Source organism: Nomascus leucogenys, chromosome 19 (genome assembly GCF_006542625.1).
Source record: "Nomascus leucogenys isolate Asia chromosome 19, Asia_NLE_v1, whole genome shotgun sequence".
NCBI classification, from domain to species: Eukaryota; Metazoa; Chordata; class Mammalia; order Primates; family Hylobatidae; genus Nomascus; species Nomascus leucogenys.
The window spans coordinates 75,900,175-75,928,166 of NC_044399.1; the positions used below are offsets into that span (position 1 = coordinate 75,900,175).

A 27,992-nucleotide genomic window follows, 5' to 3' on the forward strand; every position below is an offset into this window, starting at 1 on the left:
GAGACAGCCGCAAAGCTGTCTCCAGAGGGATAGCCATTGATTTAGAGGAGCTGATATCAGCATTGTGGGATTGACGTTGAAGAAGAGTGGCGCAAGGTGAAGTTGGAGAGGGAGAGGCAGGGTTTCTGGTTAGGAAGGGCCTGTGGGCTAAGTTTGGGAGTTTGGATTGTAAGGTAGGATTTACTGTGGAACATGAACATGTGGCTTCTCTGCATGGGACAGGTAGCAGAACACCTTGTCATTTCTAATAGCCTTCTCTTTTTCTAATGTGCCAGTGCCCTAAAGTACATGCCCCACGCAGTCCTCAAACTCCTGGAGAACATGCCTATGCCTTGGGAGCAGATTCGGGATGTGCCTGTGCTGTACCACATCACTGGAGCCATTTCCTTCGTCAATGAGATTCCCTGGGTCATTGAACCTGTCTACATCTCCCAGTGGGGGTAAGAAAGGCTGAAATATGGTGGGTGGGTGGTGGTGGTGGTTGGGAGGCAGTGGGTAGAAATGGTTCTGTGACGTTCTTGCCTTCCAGGTCAATGTGGATTATGATGCGCCGAGAAAAAAGAGATAGGAGGCATTTCAAGAGGATGCGTTTTCCCCCGTTTGATGATGAGGAGCCGCCCTTGGACTATGCTGACAACATCCTAGATGTTGAGCCACTGGAGGCCATTCAGCTAGAGCTGGACCCTGAGGAGGACGCCCCTGTGTTGGACTGGTTCTATGACCACCAGCCGTTGAGGGACAGCAGGAAGTGAGTGGTAGATGGAGATACGCCTCCTGGGAGGAGTTCTGGAAACGCAGGAGTCCTGGGAGATCAGTAGGTGGTATGGGTTTGTCTAGCTGCTTACTTGAGGGTGGGCCTTTCATTTTTTACCTAGATATGTAAATGGCTCCACGTACCAACGCTGGCAGTTCACGCTCCCTATGATGTCGACTCTCTACCGCCTGGCTAATCAGCTCCTGACAGACTTGGTGGATGACAACTACTTCTACCTGTTTGATTTGAAGGCCTTCTTTACGTCCAAGGCACTCAATATGGCCATTCCCGGAGGCCCCAAATTTGAACCTCTTGTTCGAGACATCAACCTACAGTGAGTTGGAGAGATTAGGGATTTTAGACATTTTGAGTTGAATAAAATGTAATCTTGATTCTTAAAGTCCTGATACAACTTCCAAATTAGTCTGTTTGCGCCAGGTGCAGTGGCTCATGCTGTAATCTGAGCACGTTGGGAAGCTGAGGCAGGAGGATTGCTTGAGCCCAGAAGTTTGAGACCAACCTGGGCAAAATGGCAAAACCCTATCTTTACCAAAAAATTTAGCTGGGTGTGGTGACACTCGCAGCTTCCTGTAGTCTCAGTTACTTGGGAAGCTGAGCTGTGGGAGGATTGTTTGAGCCCAGGAGGTCACAGCTGCAGTGAACAATGATCATGCCGTTGGATTCCAGCTTGGGTGATAGAGTGAGACCCTGTCTCAAAAAAAAAAAAAAAGTCTGCTTATTCTTGATGTTGTACCCTAGGGATGAAGACTGGAATGAATTCAACGATATTAACAAGATTATCATCCGGCAGCCTATCCGCACTGAATACAAGATTGCTTTTCCTTACTTGTACAACAATCTTCCACACCATGTCCACCTCACCTGGTAAGAGACCTGGAACACAACATTTGGAAAGGAGAAGGCTGCTGTTTAGGTTGGGCCAGGGCGGGAGAACTTTGGCTGACTCTTCCTTTCATTTTAGGTACCATACTCCCAATGTTGTATTCATCAAAACTGAGGATCCTGATTTGCCAGCTTTCTACTTTGACCCTTTGATCAACCCAATCTCCCATAGGCACTCGGTCAAGGTGAGGAAGGGAAGGGACACTTTCTCTCAGCTCTTCCAGGAGAAATACCTGAGGCTGGCTGACGTTACTAAACACTCAGGTGGAGGGAGACATGTTTTCCGTCTTGCTAAGTGTTCCCATTGAGCTATAAGCGAATATGAGAATTCAGCATTTGCCTTAAAACATGTCATTGGTATAATCCTGGTTTCTGTGATTCTCTTTCTGGACTTTATGGTTCTCTTCTTGGGTGCTCTAGATAATCTGTCCTGGTCTGTCTCTATTGTGTTTGTTTGTTTTAGTCTTTGTATTGAGATGTAGTTAACATACCATACAAGTTACCCATTTAAAGTGTGTAATTTGATGGTTTTTAGCTTATTCTCAGAGTTGTCCCAACTGTCACGACATGCAATTTGAGAATATTTTTATTTTTTTTATTTTTTATTTTTTGAGACGGAGTCTTGCTCTGTTGCCCAGGCTGGAGTGTAGTGGCACGATCTCGGCTCACTTCAAGTTCCGCCTCCCGGTTCACGCCATTCTCCTGCCTCAGCCTCCCACGTAGCTGGGACTACAGGCGCCCGCCACCATGCCCGGCTAATTTTTTGTATTTTTAGTAGAGACGGGGTTTCACCATGTTAGCCAGGATGGTCTCGATCTCCTGACCTTGTGATCCGCCCACCTCGGCCTCCCAAAGTGCTGGGATTACAGGCTTGAGCCACCGCGCCTGGCCAAGAATATTTTTATTACTTGAGAAAGAAACCCTTAGCAGTTACTCGCCATTTCTCCCCAACTTCCTTACGCAACCACCAATCTACTTTCTGTCTATAGATTTGACTATTCTACACATTTCGTATAATAGAAAGAAATAGAATCGTACACTATGTAGTCTTCAGTGACTGGCTTCTTAAGCTTACCATAATGTTTCTCATGCTCATCTGTGTTCCGTTGTGTCCAGGCCCAGTGTTTGGAGCTTGGGTGGGAGATGATTGCAATGTTGACCTCCTGTGATGTTGGGGCTCCGTTGGGAGGCTTTCTGGTGGTGGCCAGTTGAGGTGTGAGAAGTGACGCTTGCTTTCCTGGTGGCCCTGTCTTGTTCTTTGCTGTCTTTGGTTTCCTTTGCGCTGGCACTTCAGGGCTGCTTTTGTCAGACAGCCCAGTTTCCATGGCAGATACAGGCTTTGTGCTTGGCCCCAGAGAATTTCCCTCATCTTAAGTCTGTGCCTAGTTCATCAGGAGCTAAACCCTTAGAGGGATTCCTTTTTCAGAGTCAGGAACCATTGCCGGATGACGATGAGGAATTTGAGCTCCCGGAGTTTGTGGAGCCCTTCCTGAAGGACACACCCCTCTATACAGACAATACAGCCAATGGCATTGCCCTGCTCTGGGCCCCGCGGCCCTTCAACCTACGCTCTGGTCGCACGCGTCGGGCCCTGGACATACCCCTTGTCAAGAACTGGTAAGGTTTTCTCTGTGGCAGGGGGAATGATAGTGGATGTATAGGAGAAAAGACTCCAACTAGGTGGGCATGTAGCCTTTTTTTTTTTTTTTTTTTGAGACGGAGTCTCGCTCTGTCACCCAGGCTGGAGTGCAGTGACGCAATCTTGGCTCACTGCAAGCTCCGCCTCCTGGGTTCACGCCATTCTCCTGCCTCAGCCTCTCCGAGTAGCTGGGACTACAGGCGCCTGCCACCACGCCCGGCTAATTTTTTTGTATTTTTTTTTTTTTGTAGAGACGGGGTTTCACCGTGGTCTCGATCTCCTGACCTCGTGATCCGCCCGCCTCGGCCTCCCACAGTGCTGGGATTACAAGCGTGAGCCACCGCGCCCGGCCAGCCTTTTTTTTTTTTTTTTTTTTTTTTTTTTTTTTTTTTTTTTTTTTTTTTTTTCATAAAAGTGGTAGACAACCCAAGGCTTGCAGCCTTTAGCAGAGTGGCTGGAAGAAGAGATGGCCAAACTCTGGTGGGCTTATTTTTCTAGGTATCGGGAGCATTGTCCTGCCGGGCAGCCTGTGAAAGTGAGGGTCTCCTACCAGAAGCTGCTTAAGTACTATGTGCTGAATGCCCTGAAGCATCGGCCCCCTAAGGCTCAAAAGAAGAGGTAAGGTGCCCCAGGGCCCCTGCGCAGACTTCTGTTCCAGAGATATCAGTAGGCTGACTCTTACTCTCCATGTTCCCACCTCAGGTATCTGTTCCGCTCCTTCAAAGCCACCAAATTCTTTCAGTCCACAAAGCTGGACTGGGTGGAGGTTGGGCTCCAGGTTTGCCGCCAGGGCTACAACATGCTCAACCTTCTCATTCACCGCAAAAACCTCAACTACCTGCACCTGGACTACAACTTCAACCTCAAGCCTGTGAAAACGCTCACCACCAAGGTGCCTGCATCGGACCCTAGGGGCCTCCTGGGCTTCAGGGACGGACAGCTGTTTTGCTCTGGCTACTGATGAAGGCATACATCCAGTTGGGTCCATTGCTCATTCATGTTCTTTCTGTTTTTTGCATCTTCTCCAGGAAAGAAAGAAATCTCGTTTTGGGAATGCTTTCCACCTGTGTCGGGAAGTTCTGCGTTTGACGAAGCTGGTGGTGGATAGTCACGTGCAGTATCGGCTGGGCAATGTGGATGCCTTCCAGGTGAGGTTAGGTTTTCCCAACCCCTGCCTGGGTGAGGAGGCTGGAGGAAGCCTGTGCTGGCCATGGAGCTGGTTTAAGCTCCAGGTCTGATGGGGCAATTGTATTGCAGCTGGCAGATGGATTGCAGTATATATTTGCCCATGTTGGGCAGTTGACGGGCATGTATCGATACAAATACAAGCTGATGCGACAGATTCGCATGTGCAAGGACCTGAAGCATCTCATCTATTATCGTTTCAACACGGTGAGACCCTGACTTTACTGACTTTCTTTTTTTTCAGACAGAGTCTTAACTCTTGTCTCTCAGGCGGGAGTGCAATGGCACGATCTTGGCTCACTGCAACCTCTGCCTCCTGAGTTCAAGCAATTCTCCTGCCTCAGCCTCCCGAGTAGCTGGGATTACAGGTGTCCACCACCACGCTTGGCTATTTTTTTTTTTTTTGAGACTGAGTCTTGCTCTGTTGCCCCAGCTGGAGTGCAGTGGCACAATCTTGGCTCACCACAGCCTCCGCCTCCCGGGTTGAAGTGATTCTCCTGCTTCAGCCTCCCAAGTAGCTGAGACTACAGGCGCGCACCACCATGCCTGGCTAGTTTTTGAATTTTTAGTAGAGACGGGGTTTCACTGTATTGGCCAGGCTGGTCTTGAACTCCTGACCTCAGGTGATCCACACTCCTCGGCCTCCCAAAGTACTGGGATTACCAGCGTGAGCCACTGTGCCCAGCCTCACTGGACTTAACTTTCTCAGATCTTTTTTCATTTATACATTTAGACAGGGCTCTTTCCAGGGACCTATTTGGAGAGCAGCTATGAGTGTGTCCTTACTGCTCCTTTAAATTCACATGGGCAATCTTAGTTCCTGGTTTTTGCCTTAAGGTTTCTCATTTACCCTTTTGTTTTAGATGTTGAGGTCCCAGAGTTTTTTTTTCTTTTTACTCCTCTACTGCCATACATATGTTCCTCTATATGTATATTATACATATATGCCCCATCTCTGCCCAGGTTTTTATTGTTGTTTAAATGCATTGCTAACTTGTGTTCTTAACTTCTGCTTGGGATCATAGGGCCCTGTAGGGAAGGGTCCTGGCTGTGGCTTCTGGGCTGCCGGTTGGCGAGTCTGGCTGTTTTTCATGCGTGGCATTACCCCTTTGTTGGAACGATGGCTGGGCAACCTCCTGGCCCGGCAGTTTGAAGGTGAGTGGTTTTCTCTGTATCCAGCTTCTCCTGTTATTGCTTTAAAGGTACCTGCCCCTGTTTGGGTCTGTTCCCTTCTCTTGTACGAGCACTCTTCCTGCTGGATTGCCTTTAGGTCCAGTTCTCAAATGAGTCTGACCTAGTATTCTATTTCTTGGGCTTCCTTCTGGGGCCTTGAGAGGCAGTCATGCATTTGCAGGAGTGGAAATTCTTCAGAAGCATAGTTGTGAATGTTTAAGGTAGCTGGTCTTTTTGCGTATGCTGGGCACAGGGACGCTTTGTTAATACCTAATTTTATTAATAACCATAATGAGTGAGGAGCATGAAGGTAGAGACCCTTACTGAAAGCAAGGAATCTTCCTTGTAATCCCCTTGGGACGCTCTACTTCCAGGTCGACACTCAAAGGGGGTGGCAAAGACAGTAACAAAGCAGCGAGTGGAGTCACATTTTGACCTTGAGCTGCGGGCAGCTGTGATGCATGATATTCTGGACATGATGCCTGAGGGGATCAAACAGAACAAGGCCCGGACAATCCTGCAGCACCTCAGTGAAGCCTGGCGCTGCTGGAAAGCCAACATTCCTTGGAAGGTGGGTGTCTCTTTATTTCCTCGGAGGCGTAAACATCCGTCTTTAGGTTAGGATTACCACTTCGGGAATCATTAGGGGGCTATCTGGCTCCCATCTCTTTTCTTTTCCCTTTTAGAGAGGGGGCTCACCATGTTGCTTAGGCTGGCCTCAAGCTCCTGAGCTCAAGCGATCCTCCTTAGCCTGAGTAGCCGGGACTACAGGTGTGCGCCACAGTACCTGGCTTGATCCTGGCTTGATTGTGCTTTTTGGACTTTTAGGTCCCTGGGCTGCCGACGCCCATAGAGAATATGATCCTTCGATATGTGAAGGCCAAGGCTGACTGGTGGACCAACACTGCCCACTACAACCGAGAACGGATCCGCCGAGGGGCCACTGTGGACAAGACTGTTTGTAAAAAGAATCTGGGCCGCCTCACCCGGCTCTATCTGAAGGCAGAACAGGAGCGGCAGCACAACTACCTGAAGGTTGGGCAGAGTAGGCTGGGCTGGGTGTGAGTGGTGGGGGAGTGGGCAGGAGGGAGGACTGTAGAGTTGTGACTGAACCTTGTTCTGGGGGCATCGGGCTGTAGCGGGAGGCTAATTTCATGTCCACCTTGCAGGACGGGCCTTACATCACAGCGGAGGAAGCAGTGGCAGTATATACCACCACAGTGCATTGGTTGGAAAGCCGCAGGTTCTCACCCATCCCATTCCCCCCACTCTCCTATAAGCATGACACCAAGTTGCTCATCTTGGCATTGGAGCGGCTCAAGGAAGCTTATAGGTGAGTAGTAGGGTAGATAGGTTCCTGCTGGGAAGGTGACAGCAGGGAATGGCATCATCCTCAGAGTCTAAATAAAGAAGGTGTAGCCCCAGTCTTTTCTGGTTTTACTTCCTCCTAGTTTTCCCATTCACTCTTCCCATTGCTTTTATCAGTGTGAAGTCTCGGTTGAACCAGTCTCAGAGGGAGGAGCTAGGTCTGATCGAGCAGGCCTACGATAACCCCCACGAGGCGCTGTCTCGCATCAAGCGTCACCTCCTCACACAGAGAGCCTTCAAAGAGGTGAGTGAGGCCCCCAAGCTTGCTTTCTGGTGCTACCAAAGGTAGCAGTTGCCTCAGGTGATTGGTGGATTGGTGTGAACCAGCCTCCTTGTCCCACAGGTGGGCATTGAGTTCATGGATCTCTATAGCCACCTCGTTCCAGTATATGACGTTGAGCCCCTGGAGAAGATAACTGATGCCTACCTGGACCAGTACCTGTGGTATGAAGCCGACAAGCGCCGCCTGTTCCCACCCTGGATTAAGCCTGCTGACACAGAACCACCCCCGCTGCTTGTTTACAAGTGGTGTCAAGGTAGAACTTTCCTGAGATTGCCCTGTGAGGAACGGGGGAGGAATTTAGTTCTACGTCGAAATTCTCATCTGGGCAGCATGATTGGTTTACGCTCTTGCTGCGTGGTAATAGAGGGAAGTAGTGTTCATGTTAAACTGAGGACAAGCCCATAGTCAAAGCAATCCAGATGAATATGTGGAATCGTAGTGGGATTGGTTATGGAAGGTAATGATAGTTACTGTGGGGCTAGTCTTGAAAGAGGATTTCTAACCTGCTGGAGACCTGCCTTGCTACTCCTCAGGCATCAATAACCTGCAGGACGTGTGGGAGACAAGTGAAGGCGAGTGCAATGTCATGCTAGAATCCCGCTTTGAGAAGATGTATGAGAAGATCGACTTGACCCTGCTCAATAGGCTGCTGCGCCTCATCGTGGACCACAACATAGCCGACTACATGACAGCCAAGAACAATGTCGTCATCAACTATAAGGTGTGTCTCAGGCACAGTAGCACGGAATTGTGTGTGGAGTGGTTGTCTGGCCCACTGACTCGGAATTTGCTGAGGAGGAGGCTGGGTGCGGTGGCTCACGCCTGTAATCCCAGCACTTTGGGAGGCTGAGGCGGGCGGATCACGAGGTCAGGAGTTGGAGACCAGTCTGGCCAACATGGTGAAACCCCATCTCTACTTAAAAAAATACAAAAATTAATTGGGTGTGGTGGTGGGCGCCTGTAATCCCGGCTACTCGGGAGGCTGAGGCAGGAGAATCACTTGAACCCGGGAAGTGGAGGTTGCAGTGAGCTGAGATTGCGCCACTGCACTCCAGCCTGGGTGACTGAGCACAACTCTGCCTCGGGGTGGGGAAAAAATAGAATTTGCTGAGGGGAGAACAAAAGAGGTTGACCCTGGAGAATCCTGGGACATGGCTCAGGTTGTTAAGAGTTGTAGTTCTTTCTTTCTAGGACATGAACCATACAAATTCATATGGGATCATCAGAGGCCTGCAGTTTGCCTCATTCATCGTGCAGTATTATGGCCTGGTGATGGATTTGCTTGTATTGGGATTGCACCGGGCCAGTGAGATGGCTGGGCCTCCTCAGATGCCAAATGACTTTCTCAGTTTCCAGGACATAGCCACTGAGGCTGCCCACCCCATCCGTCTCTTCTGCAGATATATCGATCGCATTCATATTTTTTTCAGGTGAGGGCTTGCCTGGATTCCTAGCCTTGCAGGGTACTGAGGCATATGCTTTGCCTCTGAAATCAGCTATTGTACCTGAGTTGACTTAACTGCTGTTGGGGCTTTAAAATGTAATGAAGCGGCTGGGCACGGTGGCTCACACCTGTAATCCTAGCACTTTGGGAGGCCGGGGCAGGCGGATCACGAGGTCAGGAGATCGAGACCATCCTGGCTAACACGGTGAAACCCCGTCTCTACTAAAAATACAAAAAATTAGCCGGGTGTGGTGGTGGGCGCCTGTAGTCCCAGCTACTCGGGAGACTGAGGCTGGAGAAGGGCGTGAACCTGGGAGGCGGAGCTTGCAATGAGCCGAGATTGTGCCACTGCACTCCAGCCTGGGCAACAGAGCGAGACTCCGTCTCAAAAAAAAAATAAATTAAATAAAATGTAATGAAGCCTGGGGAGGGTGGGGGTAGGATGGGGTGGGGTCTCCATCTGTGGAGCTGGAGGACTCGTGGGTGTCCCAAATCTCAGTGTATTGGGGCCTCAGCAATGTACCTGGTCTGGTGTAGGTTCACAGCAGATGAGGCTCGGGACCTGATTCAACGTTACTTGACAGAGCACCCTGACCCCAACAATGAAAACATCGTTGGCTATAATAACAAGAAGTGCTGGCCCCGAGATGCCCGCATGCGCCTCATGAAACATGATGTTAACTTGTGAGTCTAGGTTGGAGCTGTGTGAGCTGGAAGGACATAGGCTAAGGGCCCAGAGAGGGCATACCCGAGGCTGTGTCCTGGGTGGGAGAGGTGTGGCTGTGTCAGGATATCATCAGTTGGCCTTTGAAGGGAAGTTCCTTCCAAGAAACTGATGTGACCATATGTGCTCTGTGGGCAGAGGCCGGGCAGTATTCTGGGACATCAAGAACCGCTTGCCACGGTCAGTGACTACAGTTCAGTGGGAGAACAGCTTCGTGTCTGTGTACAGTAAGGACAACCCCAACCTGCTGTTCAACATGTGTGGCTTCGAGTGCCGCATCCTGCCTAAGTGCCGCACCAGCTATGAGGAGTTCACCCACAAGGACGGGGTCTGGAACCTGCAGAATGAGGTACAGCCTGGGAGGGGCTGGGAGTGACATGAGCGCGCCTGTACTTCCTGGGTCAGTCACCGGAGCCTTGTTGGGTGGAAAGGCTGAGTGGTGGGCACAGTTGGCTCGTGCTTCTGTGGGAGTTCCTCAGACAAGTTCACCTTGACTTTGTGGTTTAGGTTACTAAGGAGCGCACAGCTCAGTGTTTCCTGCGTGTGGATGATGAGTCAATGCAGCGCTTCCACAACCGTGTGCGTCAAATTCTCATGGCCTCTGGCTCCACCACCTTCACCAAGGTACAAGGCCATCATCCCCAGCTTCCCTCTTGTCCTCTGCTCATTTCACATCCCTTTCACTTCTTCCCCTGCTGGCTTCTTCCTTCTCCTCTTTGCTTAGTGTGCCAGTTTCCATGCTCTGTGCAATAGCGGCTTATAGTATGTCAGGTCACTTCATAGTTATTTTCTGTAGAAATTCTGTAGTCTCCTTCTTGTGGAGTTGTGATGATTCTAAATTAAGGCAGGAGTAAAAGTTGGATTTATTATTTTGAACAGAAAAGCATTATTTTTGCATTTTCTCAGGGGCTTATCTAAGTCATGTTAACCAGTGGCATAGAGAACCTGTGAAAAAGCAGCACTCATAGACATCTCAGGGTTCATTTCTCCTTCACTTACCTTCAGAGGCCCAGCTGAAGGCAACTGGAATTGAGAAAGAAAAATCTGAGGAATTTTCAGCTACGTAAGTTTTCCCAAAATTTAAAAAGTTACCTTGGCCGGGCACAGTGGCTCATGCCTGTAATCCCAGCACTTTGGGAGGCCGAGGCTGGTGGATCACCTGAGGTCAAGAGTTTGAGACCAGCCTGGCCAATGTTCTGAAACCTCATCTCTGCTAAAAATACAAAAATTAGCCAGGCCTGGTGGCAGGCGCCTGTAATCCCAGCTACTTGGGAGGCTGAGGCAGAATTGCTTGAACCCGGGAGGCGGAGGTTGCTGTGAGTCGAGATCGTACCATTGCACTCTAGCCTGGGCGACAGAGCAAAAACTCTATCTCAAAAAAAAAAAAAAAGTTACCTTACTCTGGTTTCCGTTAGAGTAACTCTTAGCTATAACATTTTTCTTGCATTCCGACCTTCATATCTCCAAATGTGTGGCATTTGCATGAGCAGAGTGTTTTCTGTTTTTTAGTTAAGTCTGTTAAGGATACGTTCTATTGTGTTTTAGAACTATTGCATTACGGTTGAGTTTCCTTTATCCAAAATTCTTGGGACCAGAAATGTTTTGGATTTCAGATTTTCTTTTTTAATATTTTCATTATTTTTATTAGAGACAGGGTCTCACTGTCACTTAGGCTGGAGTGCAGTGGCACTATCATAGCTCACTGCAGCTCAAGTGATCCTCACACCTCAGCCACCTGAGTATCTGGGACCACAGGTGCATATGCCACCATGCCTGGCTAATTTTTAATTTTTTTTTCTTTTTTTTTTTTTTTTTTTTGAGGCGGAGTCTTGCTCTGTTGCCCAGGCTGGAGTGCAGTGGTGCACTTTCGGCTCACTGCAAGCTCCACCACCCAGGTTCACGCCATTCTCCTGCCTCAGCCTCCCGAGTAGCTGGGACTACAGGCGCCCACCACCACGCCCTGCTAATTTCTTGTATTTTTAGTAGAGACGGGGTTTCACCATGTTAGCCAGGATGGTCTCGAACTCCTGACCTTGTGATCCGCCTGTCTCAGCCTCCCAAAGTGCTGGGATTACAGGCGTGAGCCACCGCGCCTGGCCTAATTTTTAAATTTTTTGTAAAGCTGGGATCTCACTCTTGTCCAGGCTGGTCTCAGACTCTCTGGGTTCAAGCAGTCCTCCTGCCTTAGCCTCTCATAGTGCTGGATTATAGGTGTGAGCCACCGTGCCCAGCCTTGAAATATTTGCATTATACTTACAGGTTCAGCATACCCAATCCAAAATTTGAAATGCCCCAGTGAGCATTTCCTTTGAGCATCATGTTGGTGCTCAGAATGTTGGGACTCAAGAAAGTTTCAGCTTTTTTTTTTTTTTTTTTTTTTTGAGACGGAGTCTCACTCTGTTGCCCAGGCTGGAGTGCAGTGGCGCAATCTCGGCTCACTGCAAGCTCCACCTCCCGGGTTCACGCCATTCTCCTGCCTCAGCCTCTCCAAGTAGCTGGGACTACAGGCGCCTGCCACTACGCCCGGCTAATTTTTTGTATTTTTAGTAGAGACGGGGTTTCACCGTGGTCTCAATCTCCTGACCTCGTGATCCGCCCGCCTCGGCCTCCCAAAGTGCTGGGATTACAAGTGTGAGCCACCGCGCCCGGCCAAGTTTCAGCTTTTTGAGCATTTTGGGTTTTAGATTAACCTGTATCTGGGAATCTGAGAGCACTAGAGTTAGTGATTGCTCTAGCCCAGTCTGGAAGTGGAAGAGGAAAGGATTCCTGAAAGAAGTAGCATGTGATGAGGCAGGTGAGGGAGAGCATTCCTTTAGGCAGAAGTGTGGCGATGTAACTAGCTTGGTGTACATGGGACCATGGAAAGTTCAAGGTTTGCTGGAGTAAATTATGGAATTGGGAATGTTAAGAGATGAGGCTGGATAAATAGTGGAGAGCCATATCATGGACATGGAGGGCATCGCACACCTTAGGAAGAATTATGTAAGGGTCTTAAGCACAGAGTGACTTTGTTAGATTTGTGTTTCTTCTTTTTTTTTTTAACTTCCCACACTATAGATGTAGACTTTGTCAAATTTCTGTGTTAGATGATTCACTCTTGCAGCTGTGAGAAGGATGTACCTGAAAGGATAGGTCGGGAGACCAGGTTTGGGGACCACTGAAGAAGTCCAGATAAAAACGACGAGAGCAGGCCGGGTGTGGGGGCTCACGCCTGTAATCTCAGCACCTTGGGAGGCCCAGGCAGGTGGATCACCTGAGGTCAGGAGTTTGAGACCAGCCTGACCAACATGGGGAAACCCCATCTCTACTTAAAATATGAAAATTAGTCGGGCGTGGTGGCGCACACCTGTAATCCCAGCTACACAGGTGGCTGAGGCAGGAGAATCGCTTGAACCCAGGAGGCAGAGGTTGCAGTGAGCCGAGATTCCACCAATGCACTCCAGCCTGGCAGCAGGGTGAGACTCTGTCTCCAAAAAAATACATAAATCAGTAAAAATGATGAGAGCACTGAAAGTAGAGGTAGGAAGAGGGGAACAGATTTGATAAGAAGTTAGCAGATAAAATCAGCAGAACTTTGTGGTCCTGGGATGCTCAAAGAAAAGTCAAAAATGATGTGCAGGCCGGGTGCGGTGGCTCACGCCTGTAATCCCAGCACTTTGGGAGGCCAAGGCGGGTGGATCACAAGGTCAGGAGATCGAGACCATCCTGGCTAACATGGTGAAACCCCGTCTCTACTAAATATACAAAAAATTAGCCGGGCGTAGTGGCGGGCGCCTATATTCCCAGCTACCCGGGAGGCTGAGGCAGGAGAATGGCGTGGACCCAGGGGGTGGAGCTTGCAGTGAGCCGAGATCACGTCACTGCACTCCAGCCTTGGGCAACAGAGTGAGACCCCGTCTCAAAAAAAAAAAAAAAAAAAGATGTGCAGATTTTGGCGTGGGTGACTAGGTGGATGTTAGTGCCACCAACTGGAAGACTACATGAACAAGAGCAGGTTTAGGACGGAAGATAAATCTAGTTTAGGATATATAAAGTTTGAAATTCCTGAGAACATTCAGGTGGAGATTTCCCCAGGTATTTGTTTATACCACATTTCTTCAGTTCCAAGATACATATTTAAGTACATATATACACATGTGTAGATTGCCGATTCCTTCTGCTCCCTTAGTGGTGCCTCTGTAATTGATGATCTGTTAGATTCGATTTAAAAAGTATGAGTGTGACATTCAAGGAAGAGAAATGAAACTAGAAAGGTAAGAGCAGTCAGGGATAACTTAGAGGTTCTTAGGTGAGTGCCAATCTGAAGAAGCATGGAGAACAGGTCTGGATTAAAGATGTAGATTTAGGAGCCTGTCCACAAAAGGTCAAAAGCTCAAGAATGAGTGACATCACCCAGGGACAATGTAGAGTGAGAAGAGGAGAGGGACGAATTTGGAACTGTGGGGAATACCAAGATTAAGTGTGGCCAGAACCTGTGGGAGAGTGCTGGGTCTTGGAACCAAGGCTTTCAGGAACACGTGTCCAGAATTGGGGTGGATGCTTAGCGGTGTCAGTTGCCTAAGAGCATTTCGGTTAGATAAGGACTGAAAAGTATCCATTGGATTTGGCAGTTAGGACGTCATTGGTGACCTTAGCAGGAGCTGTTACAGAAATAGTAGGGGTGGAAGCCAGATGGCAGTGAGTGAGGCTTCATGGGAAGTAAGTGAGTGGAGACAGCAAGGACAATCTGTTTGCCAGTTGAAGAGAAGGAAGGACATCAGATGCCACCTAGAGGGAGCTGTAAGTCAGTGCAGGTGTTTTTGAATGACAGTGACTCGAGTATATTTTAATTAAGGAGCCCAGTAGCAGTTCAGTGTACAATAGAAAAGTGTGGAATTGGCCGGACGCAGTGGCTCACGCCTGTAATCCCAGCACTTTGGGATGCCAAGGTGGGCAAATCACCAAGTCAGGAGTTCGAGACCAGCCTGGCCAACATGGTGAAACCCCGTCTCTACTAAAAATTAAAAAATTAGCCAGGCACGGTGGCGGGTGTCTGTAATCTCAGCTACTTGGGAGGCTGAGGCAGGAGAATTGCTTGAACCCGGGAGGTGGAGGTTGCAGTGAGCCGAGATCGTGCCACTTCACTCCAGCCTCGGTGACAGAGCAAGACTCCGTCTCAAAGAAAAGAAAAGTAGGTAATTGATGAGCAGAGGTGCAGAGGGTCTCACTAGGGATAGAATAAAGAGCAAGCAGAGGAAAAATCCTTTGACCCTAACAGGAAAGAGGTCTGGAAAGATGTGGATATAGATGAGGTTAGTGGGAAGCTCTAACAGGATTTTGAGATTTTCAGCTTTGCTTGGGCTGGAGTTAGGGGAAAGAGTTGTACGTAGTGAATTTGATGGTATTAGGGTATGATGATGATTGCTGAAGAAACTGAGAGGGATTGGAAGGTGTGTTGAGAGCTCAGGTGGGTTTTGGGAAGGCAACTCTGAGCATTTATTTTTCCCAGAATCACCCAGCTACTCAGTGACAGGGATGGAGAAGGTGGATAGATTACACTGGTGATTAAGGAATTGAGCTCTGTTAGAAGACAGTTGTGGAGTGGCAAGGGATTGGATGCAAGGGAATCAAGAGTGCTGGACCCAGCCGGGCACGGTGGCTCATACCTGTAATCCCAGCACTTTGGGAGGCCGAGGCGGGTGGATCACGAGTTCAGGAGATCGAGACCATCCTGGCTAACACGGTGAAACCCCATCTCTACTAAAATTACAAAAAATTAGCCAGGCGTGGTGGCGGACGCCTGTGGTCCCAGCTACTCGGGAGGCTGAGGCTGGAGAATGGCAGGAACCTGGGAGGCAGAGCTTGCAGTGAACCGAGATTGCAACACTGCACTCCAGCCTGGGTGACAGAGCGAGATTCTGTCTCAAAAAAAAAAAAGAATGCTGGACCCCATTGACATCCTGGAAGAGGGGAGAGAAGAGAGAGCAGAAGAGGCCATTGGCCTGGGAAAGAATTGTAGGCATCAGGGAACTGGATATAAGAAGTTAGAGGCTGAGGAGTGGAGGAGTGTCTGAGAGGGTTAGGATGCAGTTGACTCTACTGGTTAGAAGCACAGGCTCTGGAGTCAGATGGGGTTCATATCATACCTTTGTCATATTACTAGTTGGGATCTTGGGAAAATTGCCCATGCTGGGCCTCAATTCCCTCATCTGTAAAATAGGGATACTGATATGATCTAGCTCAGACGGCTTTTGTGAGAATTAAATGAAACGGGGTATTTAGTAAGCCATATTACTTGATAAATTGCTTGATAAAGCTGGGCACGGTGGCTTATGCCTGCAATCCCAGCACTTTTGGAAGCCGAGGTGGGAGGACTACTCGAGCCCAGGAATTCGAGACCAACTTAGGCAACATAGCAAGATCCTGTTTATATTTAAAAATAAAAAATAGGCCGGGTGCGGTGGCTCATGCCTGTAATCACAGCACTTTGGGAGGACGAGGTAGGTGGATCACGAGGTCAGGAGTTCAAGACCAGCCTGGCCAATATGGTGAAATCCCATCTCTACTAAAAATACAAAAATTAACCAGGTGTGGTGGCGCATGTCTGTAGTCCCAGCTACTCTGGAGGCTGAAGCAGGAGAATCACTTGAGCCCTGGAGGTGGAGGTTGCAGTGAGCTGAGATTGCGCCACTGCACTCCAGCCTGGGTGACAAAGTGAGACTCCATCTCAAAAAAAAAAAGAAAAAGCTGTGTCATGGGCAAGTTCTATAACTTGTTTTTTTATGAAGACATAAGAGGTATAATATATTTAAATTTCTTACCATGTTACCTAGTACATGTAGACCTGAGTAAATATTATTTTCCTTCCTGCCTCCCCTTATCTCCCAGGAATTTCTGCTATTTAGTAAAGGAACACTGGGCTCCTCAGGAATTTATGCTTCCTCCCCTTCAGGGATAGAGCACTGTTAACTACGACAGAAATACTGTGTTCCGTTACACACATCAGCAATTCCAAGTGCAGTCAGAGAATTTACTAAACCTAATGGGAATTGTCCACTTGCCTTTACCCCAATATCTAGCCCATCGTGGCCCCTGGCTCTCCTTTTTTTTTTTTTTTTTTTTTTTTTGAGACGGAGTCTTGCTCTGTTGCCCAGGCTGGAGTGCAGTGGCACAATTTCAGCTCACTGCAACCTCCGCCTCCCAGGTTTAAGTAATTCTCCTGCCTCAGCCTCCTCAGTAGCTGGGATTACAGGTGCCTGACACCATGCCCGGCTAATTTTTGTATTTTTAGTAGAGATAGGGTTTCACCATGTTGGTCAGGCTGGTCTCGAACTCCTGACCCCATGATCCGCCCGCCTCGGCCTCGCAAAGTGCTATGATTACAGGCATAAGCCAACACACCCGGCCCCCCTCCTTTCTGTAGATCTGCCTGGTTGTCCCATCCTGTGGACATGCGAGATGCTCAGTCTAGCTTTCACAGTAGGGTTTGAGCTGTTATCTCACCTGCAGTCTTTTCTCCTTGCTCGTCTGAATACTATTTGCTCAAGGCAGGTTACTATCGTAACTCCAGCCAACGCACTCTTTCACCTGAATCATTGTTCAGAAGACATTTTTTGCCTTAAAGTCTTGACTATATCATTTGGTATTTTGTGGTTTGCTATCTTGTTTTATTGAGCTTTTCAAAGAAACAGCTTTGGTTTCATTAATTTTTATGGTTTTTCTCTTTTTTGTTGCGTTGATTTCTTTTTTTTTTTCTTTTTGAGATGGGGTCTCTGTGACCCAGGTTGGTGTGCAGTGTCGCAATCTCAGCTCACTGTAACCTCTGCCTCCCAGGCTCAGGAGACCCTCCCACCTTAGCCTCCCAAGTAGCTGGGACCACAGGCACATGCCACCATGCCTGGCTGATTTTTCTTTGTAGTTTGGATACAGACAGTTTCGCCGTGTTGCCCAGGCTGGTCTTGAATTCCTGAGCTCAGGTAATCCACCCCCCTGGGCTCCCAAAGTGCTGGGACTGTAGGTGTGAGCCACCACACCTGGCCTTGTTGCATTGATTTCTTCTCTTATCATAGCCATCCCTTTGCTAGTTTGTTAAGGTAAGAGGCTAGATTATCAATTTTGGACCTTTCTCTTTTTTTTTTTTTTTTTTTTTTTTTTTTTGAGACGGAGTCTCGCCCTGTCACTCAGGTTGAAGTACAGTGGCGCGATCTCTGCTCACTGCAAGCTCCACCTCCCGGGTTCATGCCATTCTCTTGCCTCAGCTCCCGAGTAGCTGGGACTACAGGTGCCCGCCACCACACCCGGCTGATTTTTTTTTTTTTTGTATTTTTACTAGAGACACGGTTTCACCATGTTTGCCAGGATGGTCTCGATCTCCTGATCACCTCCTGATCCGCTCGCCTTGGCCTCCCAAAGTGTTGGGATTACAGGTGTGAGCCGCCGCGCCGGCCTAGACCTTTTTCTTTTTCTTTTTTTTTTTTTGAGATGGAGTCTCACTCTCTCGTCTAGGCTGCAGTACAGTGGAGCAATCTCGGCTCACTGCAACCTCCGCCCTCTGAGTTCAAGCAATTCTCCTGCCTCAGCCTCCTGAGTAGCTAGGATTACAGGTGCCTGCCACTGCGCCCGACTAATTTTTTTTTGTATTTTTAGTAGAGACAGGGTTTCACCATCTTGGCCAGGCTGATCTTGAACTCTTGACCTCGTGATCCACCTGCCTCGGCCTCCCAAAGTGCTGGGATTACAGGCATGAGCCACCGTGCCTGGCTGACCTTTCTCTTTTTTTTTTTTTTTCTTTTGGGACAGAGTCTTGCTCTGTCGCCCAGGCTGGAGTACAGTGGCACGATCATGGCTCACTGCAACCTCTGCCTCCTGGGTTAATGTCATTCTCCTGCCTCAGCCTCCTGAGTAGCTGGGAGTACAGGCGCCCGCCACCACACCCAGCTAATTTTTTGTATTTGTAGTATAAACGGGGTTTCACCGTGTTAGCCGAGATGGTCTCGATCTCCTGACCTCGTGATCCACCCGCCTCAGCCTCCCAGAGTGCTGGGATTACAGGTGTGAGCCACCGTGCCTGGCCAACCTTTCTCTTTTTCTAATAGAATTATTCACTTCTGTAAATTTTCCTCTCAGCATTGCTTTAGCTGCATTCCTCCCTTTTTTTTTTTTTTTTTTTTGAGGTGGAGTCTCACATTGTCGCCCCGGCTAGAGTGCAGTGGCAGGATCTTGGCTCACTGCAACCTCCACCTACCCTGTTCAAGCGATTCTCCTGCCTCAGCCTCCCAAGTAGCTGGGATTACAGGTGTCCGCCACCACACCCAGCTAATTTTTTTTTGTATTTTTAGTAGAGACAGGGTTTCACCATGTTGGCCAGGCTGGTCTTGAACTCCTGACCTCGTGATTTACCCGCCTTGGCTTCCCAAAGTGCTGGGATTACAGATAGGAGCCATCATGCCTGGCCCCATTCCTCACATTTTAATATGTTGTGTTTTCATTTTTATTTAGTTAAAAGTATATTCCAATTTCCCTTATGAGTTCATATTCCACCTTAGGTTGTTTCAAACTATGCTGTTTACATATTTGGGGGTTTCCCTTATTAGTTTCTACTTTGATTCCATTATGATTAGGAAACACGTTCTATGTGATCTTAGTTTTAAAAAATGTATCAAGATTTTTTTTTATAATTAATTAATTTAGGGGTGGGGTCTCACTCTTGCCTAGGTTGGACTCAAACTCCTGGGTGCAGGTGATCCTCCTGCCTCAGCCTTCCAAAGAGTTGGGATTATGGGCATGAGCTACTGCACCTGGCTGAGGCTGACTTTTTTTTTTTTTTTTTTTTGAGACGGAGTCTCGCTCTTTCACCCAGGCTGGAGTGCAGTGGTGCCATCTCGGCTCACTGCAGGCTCCGCCCCCCGGGGTTCACGCCATTCTCCTGCCTCAGCCTCCCGCGTAGCTGGGACTACAGGCACCTGCCACCTCGCCTGGCTAATTTTTTTGTATTTTTAGTAGAGACGGGGTTTCACCGTGTTAGCCAGGATGGTCTCGATCTCCTGACCTTGTGATCTGCCCGCCTCGGCCTCCCAAAGTGCTGGGATTACAGGCGTGAGCCACCGCGCCCGGCCAAGGCTGACTTTTTGATGTCCTAGCATACAGTCTATCTTGGTGCCCGTCCCATGTGTGCTGGAAAATATCTGTTAATCTGTATTCTGCTGTTGTTAGGTTGAGTGTTTTACAAACATCAGGGCCAGTCAATTGGTTACGTTGCTCAAGTCTTCCATATCCTTAGTGATATTTTTTGTATACTTCTATCGATTACTGAGGAGTATTAGAACTCTCCATTAATCCCAGCAGTTTGGGAGGCTGAGGCTAGTGGATTGCTTGAGCACAAGAGTTTGAGACCAGCCTGGGCAACGTAGCGAAACCCCATTTCTACAAAAAAATACAAAAATTAGCTGGATGTGGTGGTACACGCCTGTAGTCCCATCTACTTGGAAGGCTGAGGTGGGAGAGTCTCTTGAGCCTGGGAGGTGGAGGCTGCAATGAGTGGAGATGGTGCCATTGCCCTCCAGCCTGGGCGACAGAGCAAGACCCTGTCTTGCTTGAGAGAAAACTCCAGCTACAGCTGTGAGTTTATTGTCTTTCAGGTCCATCATTTTTGAAATTCTGTTACTAGTTACATAATGTATTTAGGATCATTAGGTCTTCTGAACAAGTTGACTACTTTATCGTATCAAATATCCCTCTGTATTCCTGATAGCATTCCATGGTCTGAAGTCTTTGTCTTACATCAGTAGTGCCACTCCAGGTTTGTTTTGTGTTTGCATGGGTGTATTTTTCCATCTTTTTACTGTTAATCTGTGTCTTTGTAACTAAAGTTTATTTCCTATAGACAGCATATGGTTGGATCTTTTTTTTTTGTTTGTTGAGATGGAGTCTCTCCCTTTGTTGCCCAGGCTGGAGTGCAGTGGCATGATCTTGGCTCAGTGCAACCTCTGCCTCCCGAGTTCAAGCGATTCTCCTACCTCAGCCTCCCAAGAAACTGAGACTACGGGCGCGCGCCACCACGCCCAGCTAATTTTTGTATTTTTAGTAGAGACGGGGTCTCACCATGCTGTCCAGGCTGGTTTCAAACTCCTGACCCCGAGGCCCGCCTCAGCCTCCCAAAGTGCTTGGGATTACAGGTGTGAGCCACCATGCCCGGCCTTTTTATTTAAATCCAGTTTGACAATGTTTGCCTTACAAATGGTCTAAATACCTCAATTAAGGTTAATGTAACTATCAATGTGGCAGTGTAGCTCAGTTTAAATCTACCGTCTTACTATTTTTTTTAATTATTTTTTCTGCTTTTCTCTTGTCCTGCCTTCTAAATTCAGTTGTTTTGTGACTTTGTCTCCACTTTCACTTATTTGGCTACGTGGTTTTTTTCTAATTAGGTTTGCTGTAAGGTTTACAGTATACATCCCTTACTTACTGTGATCTGTTGTGACCATTAGTCTACTACGGATCACTTCACATATAGTACAAGAACCTTAGAATAATACACTTGAAGTTCCGCTCCCACTCTTAGTAGTAGTTTTGTCATAACATTTTAATTGTACATGTAATATAAGTGCTATAATACTTTGTTACTCTTTTTGCTTTGAACAGCCTTTATCTTTTGTAGAAATTGCAAAATGAGAAAAAATATTTTTTGCATTTTACCCACACACTTACTATTCCTGGTGTTCTTCACTAGTTTGTATAGCTCCATCTGGTGTGCTTTTTCTTTTTCTTTTTTTTTTTTTTCTTGAGACAGAGTCTCACTCTGTCTCCCAGGCTGGAGTGCAGTGGTGCGATCTCAGCTCACTGCATCCTCTGCCTCCTGGGTTCAATTTGTGTATTTTTAGTAGAGACGGTTTCATGTTGGCCAGGCTGGTCTTGAACTCCTGACCTCAGGTGATCCACCCACCTCGGCCTCCCAAAGTGCTGGGATGACAGGTGTGAGCCACCACGCCTGGCCCAGGGGAACCATTTTCTTTCTTTTTTTTTTTTTTTTTTTTTTCCTGAGATGGAGTCTCACTCTGTTGCCAGGCTGGAGTACAGTGGCAAGATCTCAGCTCACTGCAGCCTCCACCTCCTGAGTTCAAGCGACTCTCCTGCCTCAGCCTCCTGAGTAGCTGGGATTACAGGCATCTGCCACCACACCTGGCTAATTCTTGTATTTTTAGTAGAAACAGAGTTTTGCCATGTTGGCCAGGCTGGTCTCCAACTCCTGGGCTCAAGCAGTCCTCCCACCTTGGCCTCCCAAAGTGCTGGATTATAGGCATGAGCCACCGCGCCCGGCCTCATTGTGGTTTTGCTATTTCCCTAGTGACTAATGATGTTGAATTCAAATCTTTCTTGAGTAGTAGGGATAAAACTAACTGGATCAAGTAGTCTCCACCCTCCCCGCCCCTGGCTCATCTGTAATTTACTTTTTTTTTTTACTATCTTTAGATTGTGAATAAGTGGAATACAGCTCTCATTGGCCTTATGACATACTTTCGGGAGGCTGTGGTGAACACCCAAGAGCTCTTGGACTTACTGGTAAAGTGTGAGAACAAGATCCAGACACGTATCAAGATTGGACTCAACTCCAAGATGCCAAGTCGGTTCCCCCCGGTTGTGTTCTACACCCCTAAGGAGCTGGGTGGACTCGGCATGCTCTCAATGGGCCATGTGCTCATCCCCCAGTCCGACCTCAGGTACAGCCCGGTTAAACGTATTTCTAAACCCTATTGCTCAGGCCCTAAGGGAAGTGGGTATCTCTTTAGTTTTAGGCTTTATCTTTTCTCTAATCTTGGTTGTACCCCCAAACAGGTGGTCCAAACAGACAGATGTAGGTATCACACACTTTCGTTCAGGAATGAGCCATGAAGAAGACCAGCTCATTCCCAACTTGTACCGCTACATACAGCCATGGGAGAGCGAGTTCATTGATTCTCAGCGGGTCTGGGCTGAGTACGCACTCAAGAGGCAAGAGGCCATTGCTCAGAACAGGTGGGCACCTAGGAGGGCATGCCAACCCTGGGGCAGGGGCAGGTGGTGGCCTTTGAACCGTGTGGAGTTCAGGGTCAGAGCATGCCATGGTTGTATGGAGGTGAGAAGGCTGGTTCTACTGACCCTAATTATTTTTGGCCAGGAAGGAGTGCTGAGCTCTTCATGTAAGATCGCGTTTTGACTTGAATCTTTCTTTTTTTTGAAGACGCCTGACTTTAGAAGACCTAGAAGATTCATGGGATCGTGGCATTCCTCGAATCAATACCCTCTTCCAGAAGGACCGGCACACACTGGCTTATGATAAGGGCTGGCGTGTCAGAACTGACTTTAAGCAGTATCAGGTATGTAGAGGGGGAGGAGATTTTCCCTGAGTCAGGAAAATCCATGGCTATCCCAGAAACTTGGGGCAATAGGCACCCAGAAGCTTGACCGTGCCTGCCTTGCCATCTAGGTTTTGAAGCAGAATCCGTTCTGGTGGACACACCAGCGGCATGATGGGAAGCTCTGGAACCTGAACAACTACCGTACAGACATGATCCAGGCGCTGGGCGGTGTGGAAGGCATTCTGGAACACACGCTCTTTAAGGGCACTTACTTCCCCACCTGGGAGGGGCTTTTCTGGTGAGGATTCTCCCCTCTTAGAGGGACCTATCACAACCCTTTGAGCTCATCTCTTGTGTGCCTCTGTGATTTCCTGTGGTGGTTCCCAGACATTCACCTCCAGAAGGTCAGCAGTGTGCTGGAAGATGGCAGGATATCACCTCACCTGCTTCTCTTGCTCCCCAGGGAGAAGGCCAGTGGCTTTGAGGAATCTATGAAGTGGAAGAAGCTAACTAATGCTCAGCGATCAGGACTGAACCAGATTCCCAATCGTAGATTCACCCTCTGGTGGTCCCCGACCATCAATCGAGCCAATGTGAGTGTGATTGACGCTGGAGATGGGAAGCTAAAAACAGTTGCTTCTTCTTGCCTTGGTTATGTCATGAGCGCCCGAGTCTCTTGATCTCTAATGTCACATTGTCATTTTCCTGGCAGGTATATGTAGGCTTTCAGGTGCAGCTAGACCTGACGGGTATCTTCATGCACGGCAAGATCCCCACCCTGAAGATCTCTCTCATCCAGATCTTCCGAGCTCACTTGTGGCAGAAGATCCATGAGAGCATTGTTATGGACTTATGTCAGGTGGGTTGGAATCGAGGGGAGAAGGTGCTGTACAGAGTCAGCTCAGGTGGGCAGGAATCGCGGGGAGAGGGTGCTGTACAGAGTCAGCTCAGCTTGCTCTTTTGCACATGGGAAATCCACCCTGGAAGCTCTGAGGATGAGACCCCTGTTGCCTCATTATCTTATTGTACAAACTCTGATTTTAATTGGGTTTCCTTAACAAGTCTTAATCTCTCCATCTTTTCCTTCAGGTGTTTGACCAGGAACTCGATGCACTGGAAATTGAGACAGTACAAAAGGAGACAATCCATCCCCGAAAGTCATATAAGATGAACTCTTCCTGTGCAGATATCCTGCTCTTTGCCTCCTATAAGTGGAATGTCTCCCGGCCCTCATTGCTGGCTGACTCCAAGTAAGTGCCTCAGGACCCAGCCCTAGGCAGCCAGGACACTTTCGTTTTCCTGTTCTTCTGGCCCTACAACTTTAGGAATTGTCCCTGTCTGCCTTTGTTTCAAACTTGGAGCCAGTGCTACCCCTGGAGCCTATCAACACCCTTAGTCAGATCTGCTGATTCCCTGAGGTCTTGCTGATCTGCAACAAGTTGGTGGAGTGGGTGGGATGGTTTTGGGATTTAAGTGGTTCTGGTTCTGGGGACATTGGTTATGCCCATGGTTTCCTAGAAGCTTGAACCCTCTTCATCCTCAGGGATGTGATGGACAGCACCACTACCCAGAAATACTGGATTGACATCCAGTTGCGCTGGGGGGACTATGATTCCCACGACATTGAGCGCTATGCCCGGGCCAAGTTCCTGGACTACACCACGGACAACATGAGTATCTACCCTTCACCCACAGGTGTACTCATCGCCATTGACCTGGCCTATAACTTGCACAGGTGAGTTGAGGCTCAGGACCGTGCATTTTCAGGCCAGGCGCAGTGGCTCACACCTGTAATCCCAGCACTTTGGGAGGCCGAGGTGGGCAGATTGCCTGAGCTCAGGAGTTTGAGACCAGTTTGGGCAACATGGTGAAACCCTAGCTCTACTAAAATACAAAAAATTAGCTGGGCGTGGTGGTCCGCGCCTGTAGTCCCAGCTACTCAGAAGGCTGAGGTGGGAGAATTACTTGAACCCGGGAGGCGGAGCTTGCAGCGAACTGAGATTGCGCCACTGCGCTCCAGCCTGGGCGACAGAGCTAGACTCCGTCTCAAAGAAAAAAATAATAATAATAAAAAATAACCCATGTATTTTCCATTAGCTCCATACTTTAATGTAGTCATACTTTTTTACTTTACCTAAGTGACAGGAAGTGGCCCATTCCTCCTGTGGGTCACTGATTCTCTTCTCCAGCCTGTATGTACACATGAGCAGAGTGTTGTCAGCCTGGCCAACAGTCTTTCTTCCTCTGTAGAGTTGGCAGTTTGTCTTGTCTGGGGCTGTCAGCCTGGTCTTAACTTTTCTTGACCGTTTTATCCTCACAGTGCCTATGGAAACTGGTTCCCAGGCAGCAAGCCTCTCATACAGCAGGCCATGGCCAAGATCATGAAGGCAAACCCTGCCCTGTATGTGTTACGTGAACGGATCCGCAAGGGGCTACAGCTCTATTCATCTGAGCCCACTGAGCCTTATTTGTCTTCTCAGAACTATGGTGAGCTCTTCTCCAACCAGATTATCTGGTTTGTGGATGACACCAACGTCTACAGAGTGACCATTCACAAGGTGAGTGTTAGCAGCAGTGTATGGGTGTGGGACTCTGTACATGGCTGTGGGAGAGTAATGGGCTAAGTGTGTACACATGCTGGGAAGAAGACAGGATGGTGATGTGTAGGCCATGCTAACGAATGCAGTCCTTCTCTAGACCTTTGAAGGGAACTTGACAACCAAGCCCATCAATGGAGCCATCTTCATCTTCAACCCACGCACAGGGCAGCTGTTCCTCAAGATAATCCACACATCCGTGTGGGCGGGACAGAAGCGTTTGGGGCAGGTGAGCAGGTTTAAAGATGAAGAGGCCATAGAACCATGTTGCCTCTTATTCTTGGGGTGGACTTGGTAATATTTACTGGTTTGTTAGATGAAAGGCTGAGAACATCTCATTTGAACTTATCCCCTGAATTCCTTGGGAAGTATTCTGTGGGAGGTCCAAGAGTGTATGAGGTGCTTCGTTCCCTTCCAGCTGGTCTGTTTCCTGAATTTCTAACCTTGAACAGGGCTATCAAAAATCATTTTTCCAAAGGCAACGCATATTCTTTTTTTTTTTTTTTTTTTGAGCTGGAGTCTCGCTCTGTCGCCCAGGCTGGAGCACAGTGGTGCAATCTCAGTTGACTGCAAGCTCCGCCTCCAGGGTTCACGCCATTCTCCTGCCTTAGCCTCCCGAGTAGCTGGGACTACAGGCGCCCGCCACCACACCCGGCTAATTTTTTTTTTTTATTTTTTAGTAGAGACAGGGTTTCAACGTGTTAGCCAGGATGGTCTCAATCTCCTGACCTCGTGATCTGCCCGCCTTGGCCTCCCAAAGTGCTGGGATTACAGGTGTGAGCCACCGCGCCTGGCCAGCAACGCATACTCTCTCTTTTTTTTTTTTTTTTTTGAGACGGAGTCTTGCTCTGTTGCCCAGGCTGGAGTGCAGTGGCCTGATCTCAGCTCATTGCAAGCTCTGCCTCCCGGGTTCACGCCATTCTCCTGCCTCAGCCTCCCGAGTAGCTGGGACTACAGGTGCCCGCCACCACGCCTGGCTAAATTTTTTGTATTTTTATTTTTATTTATTTATCTATTTTTTTTTTTTTTTTTTTTTGAGACGGAATCTCGCTCTCGCCCAGGCTGGAGTGCAGTGGCGTGATCTCTGCTCACTGCAAGCTCCGCCTCCTGGGTTCACGCCATTCTCCTGCCTTAGCCTCCCGAGTAGCTGGGACTACAGGCACCCTTTACTATGCCCGGATAAGTTTTTTGTATTTTTAGTAGAGATGGGGTTTCACCATGTTAGCCAGGATGGTCTCGATCTCCTGACCTCGTGATCCACCCGCCTCAGCCTCCCAAAATGCTGGGATTACAGGCTTGAGCCACCGCGTCTGGCCCAGCAACGCATATTCTTGAAACATCCACTTTGACCAAATCTCCTCTACCTCAGAACTCTTGCTGAATTAACTCTTCTTTAGCTTCCTAGACATTCAACATCTGGCTGGGCTGTATCTGTCCAGCCAGTTTCTCTTCCTTTACATTTGTAGCATGTTTCATCTTACATTCAGTCCAGGATCTTAGTAGCCCAAACCCCTGTTGCTCATCTCCATGTCTGTGTTTTGCTTGTATTTTTCTTTCTAGAATGAACTCCCCTCTTTGCTCTTAAACACAGTCCCTCCTTAAGACACATTTTTTTGTGCAGCTTTTTTCTGATCCTGGTAGCCTTAATTTCTTTTGTTCCTGAACTCTGTAAAACAGTATATAGTTTAGCACATACTCTTGTGTCAGCTTGTGGTATTGTCTTGTTGAAAGGGGCTGTCAGCCTGGTCATTGGACAAGGCCATTTGATACTCTTTCTGCCTTCTAAGTGCCTAACATTTAATGTTCAGTAGAAACATAGTTGGATTATTTCAAAACTAGGATATTCTGTTCTAGTTGATCTGGGAAGGTAGAGACTAAATTTCCATTTTCTTCTCTTGCTTTTAAGTTGGCTAAGTGGAAGACAGCTGAGGAGGTGGCCGCGCTCATCCGATCTCTGCCTGTGGAGGAGCAGCCCAAGCAGATCATTGTCACCAGGAAGGGCATGCTGGACCCACTGGAGGTAAGAGGGTTGGGGGGGTAGGAGAAAAGAGACCTTGAGACCTTTAGGCTGTTTCTCATCTTGGACTTGATCTTGTCTTAGGTGCACTTACTGGACTTCCCCAATATTGTCATCAAAGGATCGGAGCTCCAACTCCCTTTCCAGGCGTGTCTCAAGGTGGAAAAGTTTGGGGATCTCATCCTTAAAGCCACTGAGCCCCAGATGGTTCTCTTCAACCTCTATGATGACTGGCTCAAGACTATTTCATCTTACACGGTATGAACCTCGGGAAGAGAAGACTGCTGGAGGAGGAGTAGGTTTAGGGTTAGGAGAAGATCCTGTGTCTTAGGTTTTTGCCATTTTCACATTTTTAGCCTATAGATTGGGTGAGAACTCTGTTGACTTTCATGAGAGTTTAAGACCTTAAAGTTAAAAATCAACTCTTGGGGCCGGGCACAGTGGCTCACCCCTGTAATCCCAGCACTTTGGGAGGCTGAGGTGGGTGAAACACCTGAGGTCAGGAGTTCAAGATCAGGCTGGCCAACATGACGAGACCCCATCTCTACTAAAAATACAACAAAATTAGCCAAGTGTGGTGGGACGCACCTGT

General features: G+C 48.3%; 1 protein-coding gene across 2 annotated transcripts in view; it reads left to right on the forward strand.

Annotated features, from left to right (window-relative positions):
• The window catches only part of PRPF8 (pre-mRNA processing factor 8), a 35,689-nt gene that overhangs the window by 2,267 nt on the left and 5,430 nt on the right, over nucleotides 1-27,992 (forward strand). For both annotated transcript variants that reach the window (XM_030800605.1, XM_030800606.1), the window contains 33 exons: nucleotides 276-440; nucleotides 530-748; nucleotides 876-1,088; nucleotides 1,514-1,639; nucleotides 1,737-1,842; nucleotides 3,084-3,274; nucleotides 3,795-3,914; nucleotides 3,999-4,188; nucleotides 4,325-4,444; nucleotides 4,554-4,688; nucleotides 5,507-5,636; nucleotides 6,029-6,225; nucleotides 6,483-6,689; nucleotides 6,824-6,987; nucleotides 7,140-7,266; nucleotides 7,366-7,558; nucleotides 7,839-8,026; nucleotides 8,497-8,735; nucleotides 9,287-9,433; nucleotides 9,612-9,822; nucleotides 9,981-10,097; nucleotides 21,921-22,168; nucleotides 22,284-22,463; nucleotides 22,669-22,804; nucleotides 22,915-23,084; nucleotides 23,250-23,379; nucleotides 23,499-23,645; nucleotides 23,876-24,036; nucleotides 24,330-24,521; nucleotides 25,107-25,344; nucleotides 25,484-25,612; nucleotides 27,290-27,403; nucleotides 27,485-27,658. In XM_030800605.1, coding sequence (XP_030656465.1) covers nucleotides 276-440; nucleotides 530-748; nucleotides 876-1,088; nucleotides 1,514-1,639; nucleotides 1,737-1,842; nucleotides 3,084-3,274; nucleotides 3,795-3,914; nucleotides 3,999-4,188; nucleotides 4,325-4,444; nucleotides 4,554-4,688; nucleotides 5,507-5,636; nucleotides 6,029-6,225; nucleotides 6,483-6,689; nucleotides 6,824-6,987; nucleotides 7,140-7,266; nucleotides 7,366-7,558; nucleotides 7,839-8,026; nucleotides 8,497-8,735; nucleotides 9,287-9,433; nucleotides 9,612-9,822; nucleotides 9,981-10,097; nucleotides 21,921-22,168; nucleotides 22,284-22,463; nucleotides 22,669-22,804; nucleotides 22,915-23,084; nucleotides 23,250-23,379; nucleotides 23,499-23,645; nucleotides 23,876-24,036; nucleotides 24,330-24,521; nucleotides 25,107-25,344; nucleotides 25,484-25,612; nucleotides 27,290-27,403; nucleotides 27,485-27,658 — 5,524 coding nt within the window. The remainder of the gene's footprint in view (nucleotides 1-275; nucleotides 441-529; nucleotides 749-875; nucleotides 1,089-1,513; nucleotides 1,640-1,736; nucleotides 1,843-3,083; nucleotides 3,275-3,794; nucleotides 3,915-3,998; nucleotides 4,189-4,324; nucleotides 4,445-4,553; nucleotides 4,689-5,506; nucleotides 5,637-6,028; nucleotides 6,226-6,482; nucleotides 6,690-6,823; nucleotides 6,988-7,139; nucleotides 7,267-7,365; nucleotides 7,559-7,838; nucleotides 8,027-8,496; nucleotides 8,736-9,286; nucleotides 9,434-9,611; nucleotides 9,823-9,980; nucleotides 10,098-21,920; nucleotides 22,169-22,283; nucleotides 22,464-22,668; nucleotides 22,805-22,914; nucleotides 23,085-23,249; nucleotides 23,380-23,498; nucleotides 23,646-23,875; nucleotides 24,037-24,329; nucleotides 24,522-25,106; nucleotides 25,345-25,483; nucleotides 25,613-27,289; nucleotides 27,404-27,484; nucleotides 27,659-27,992) is intronic.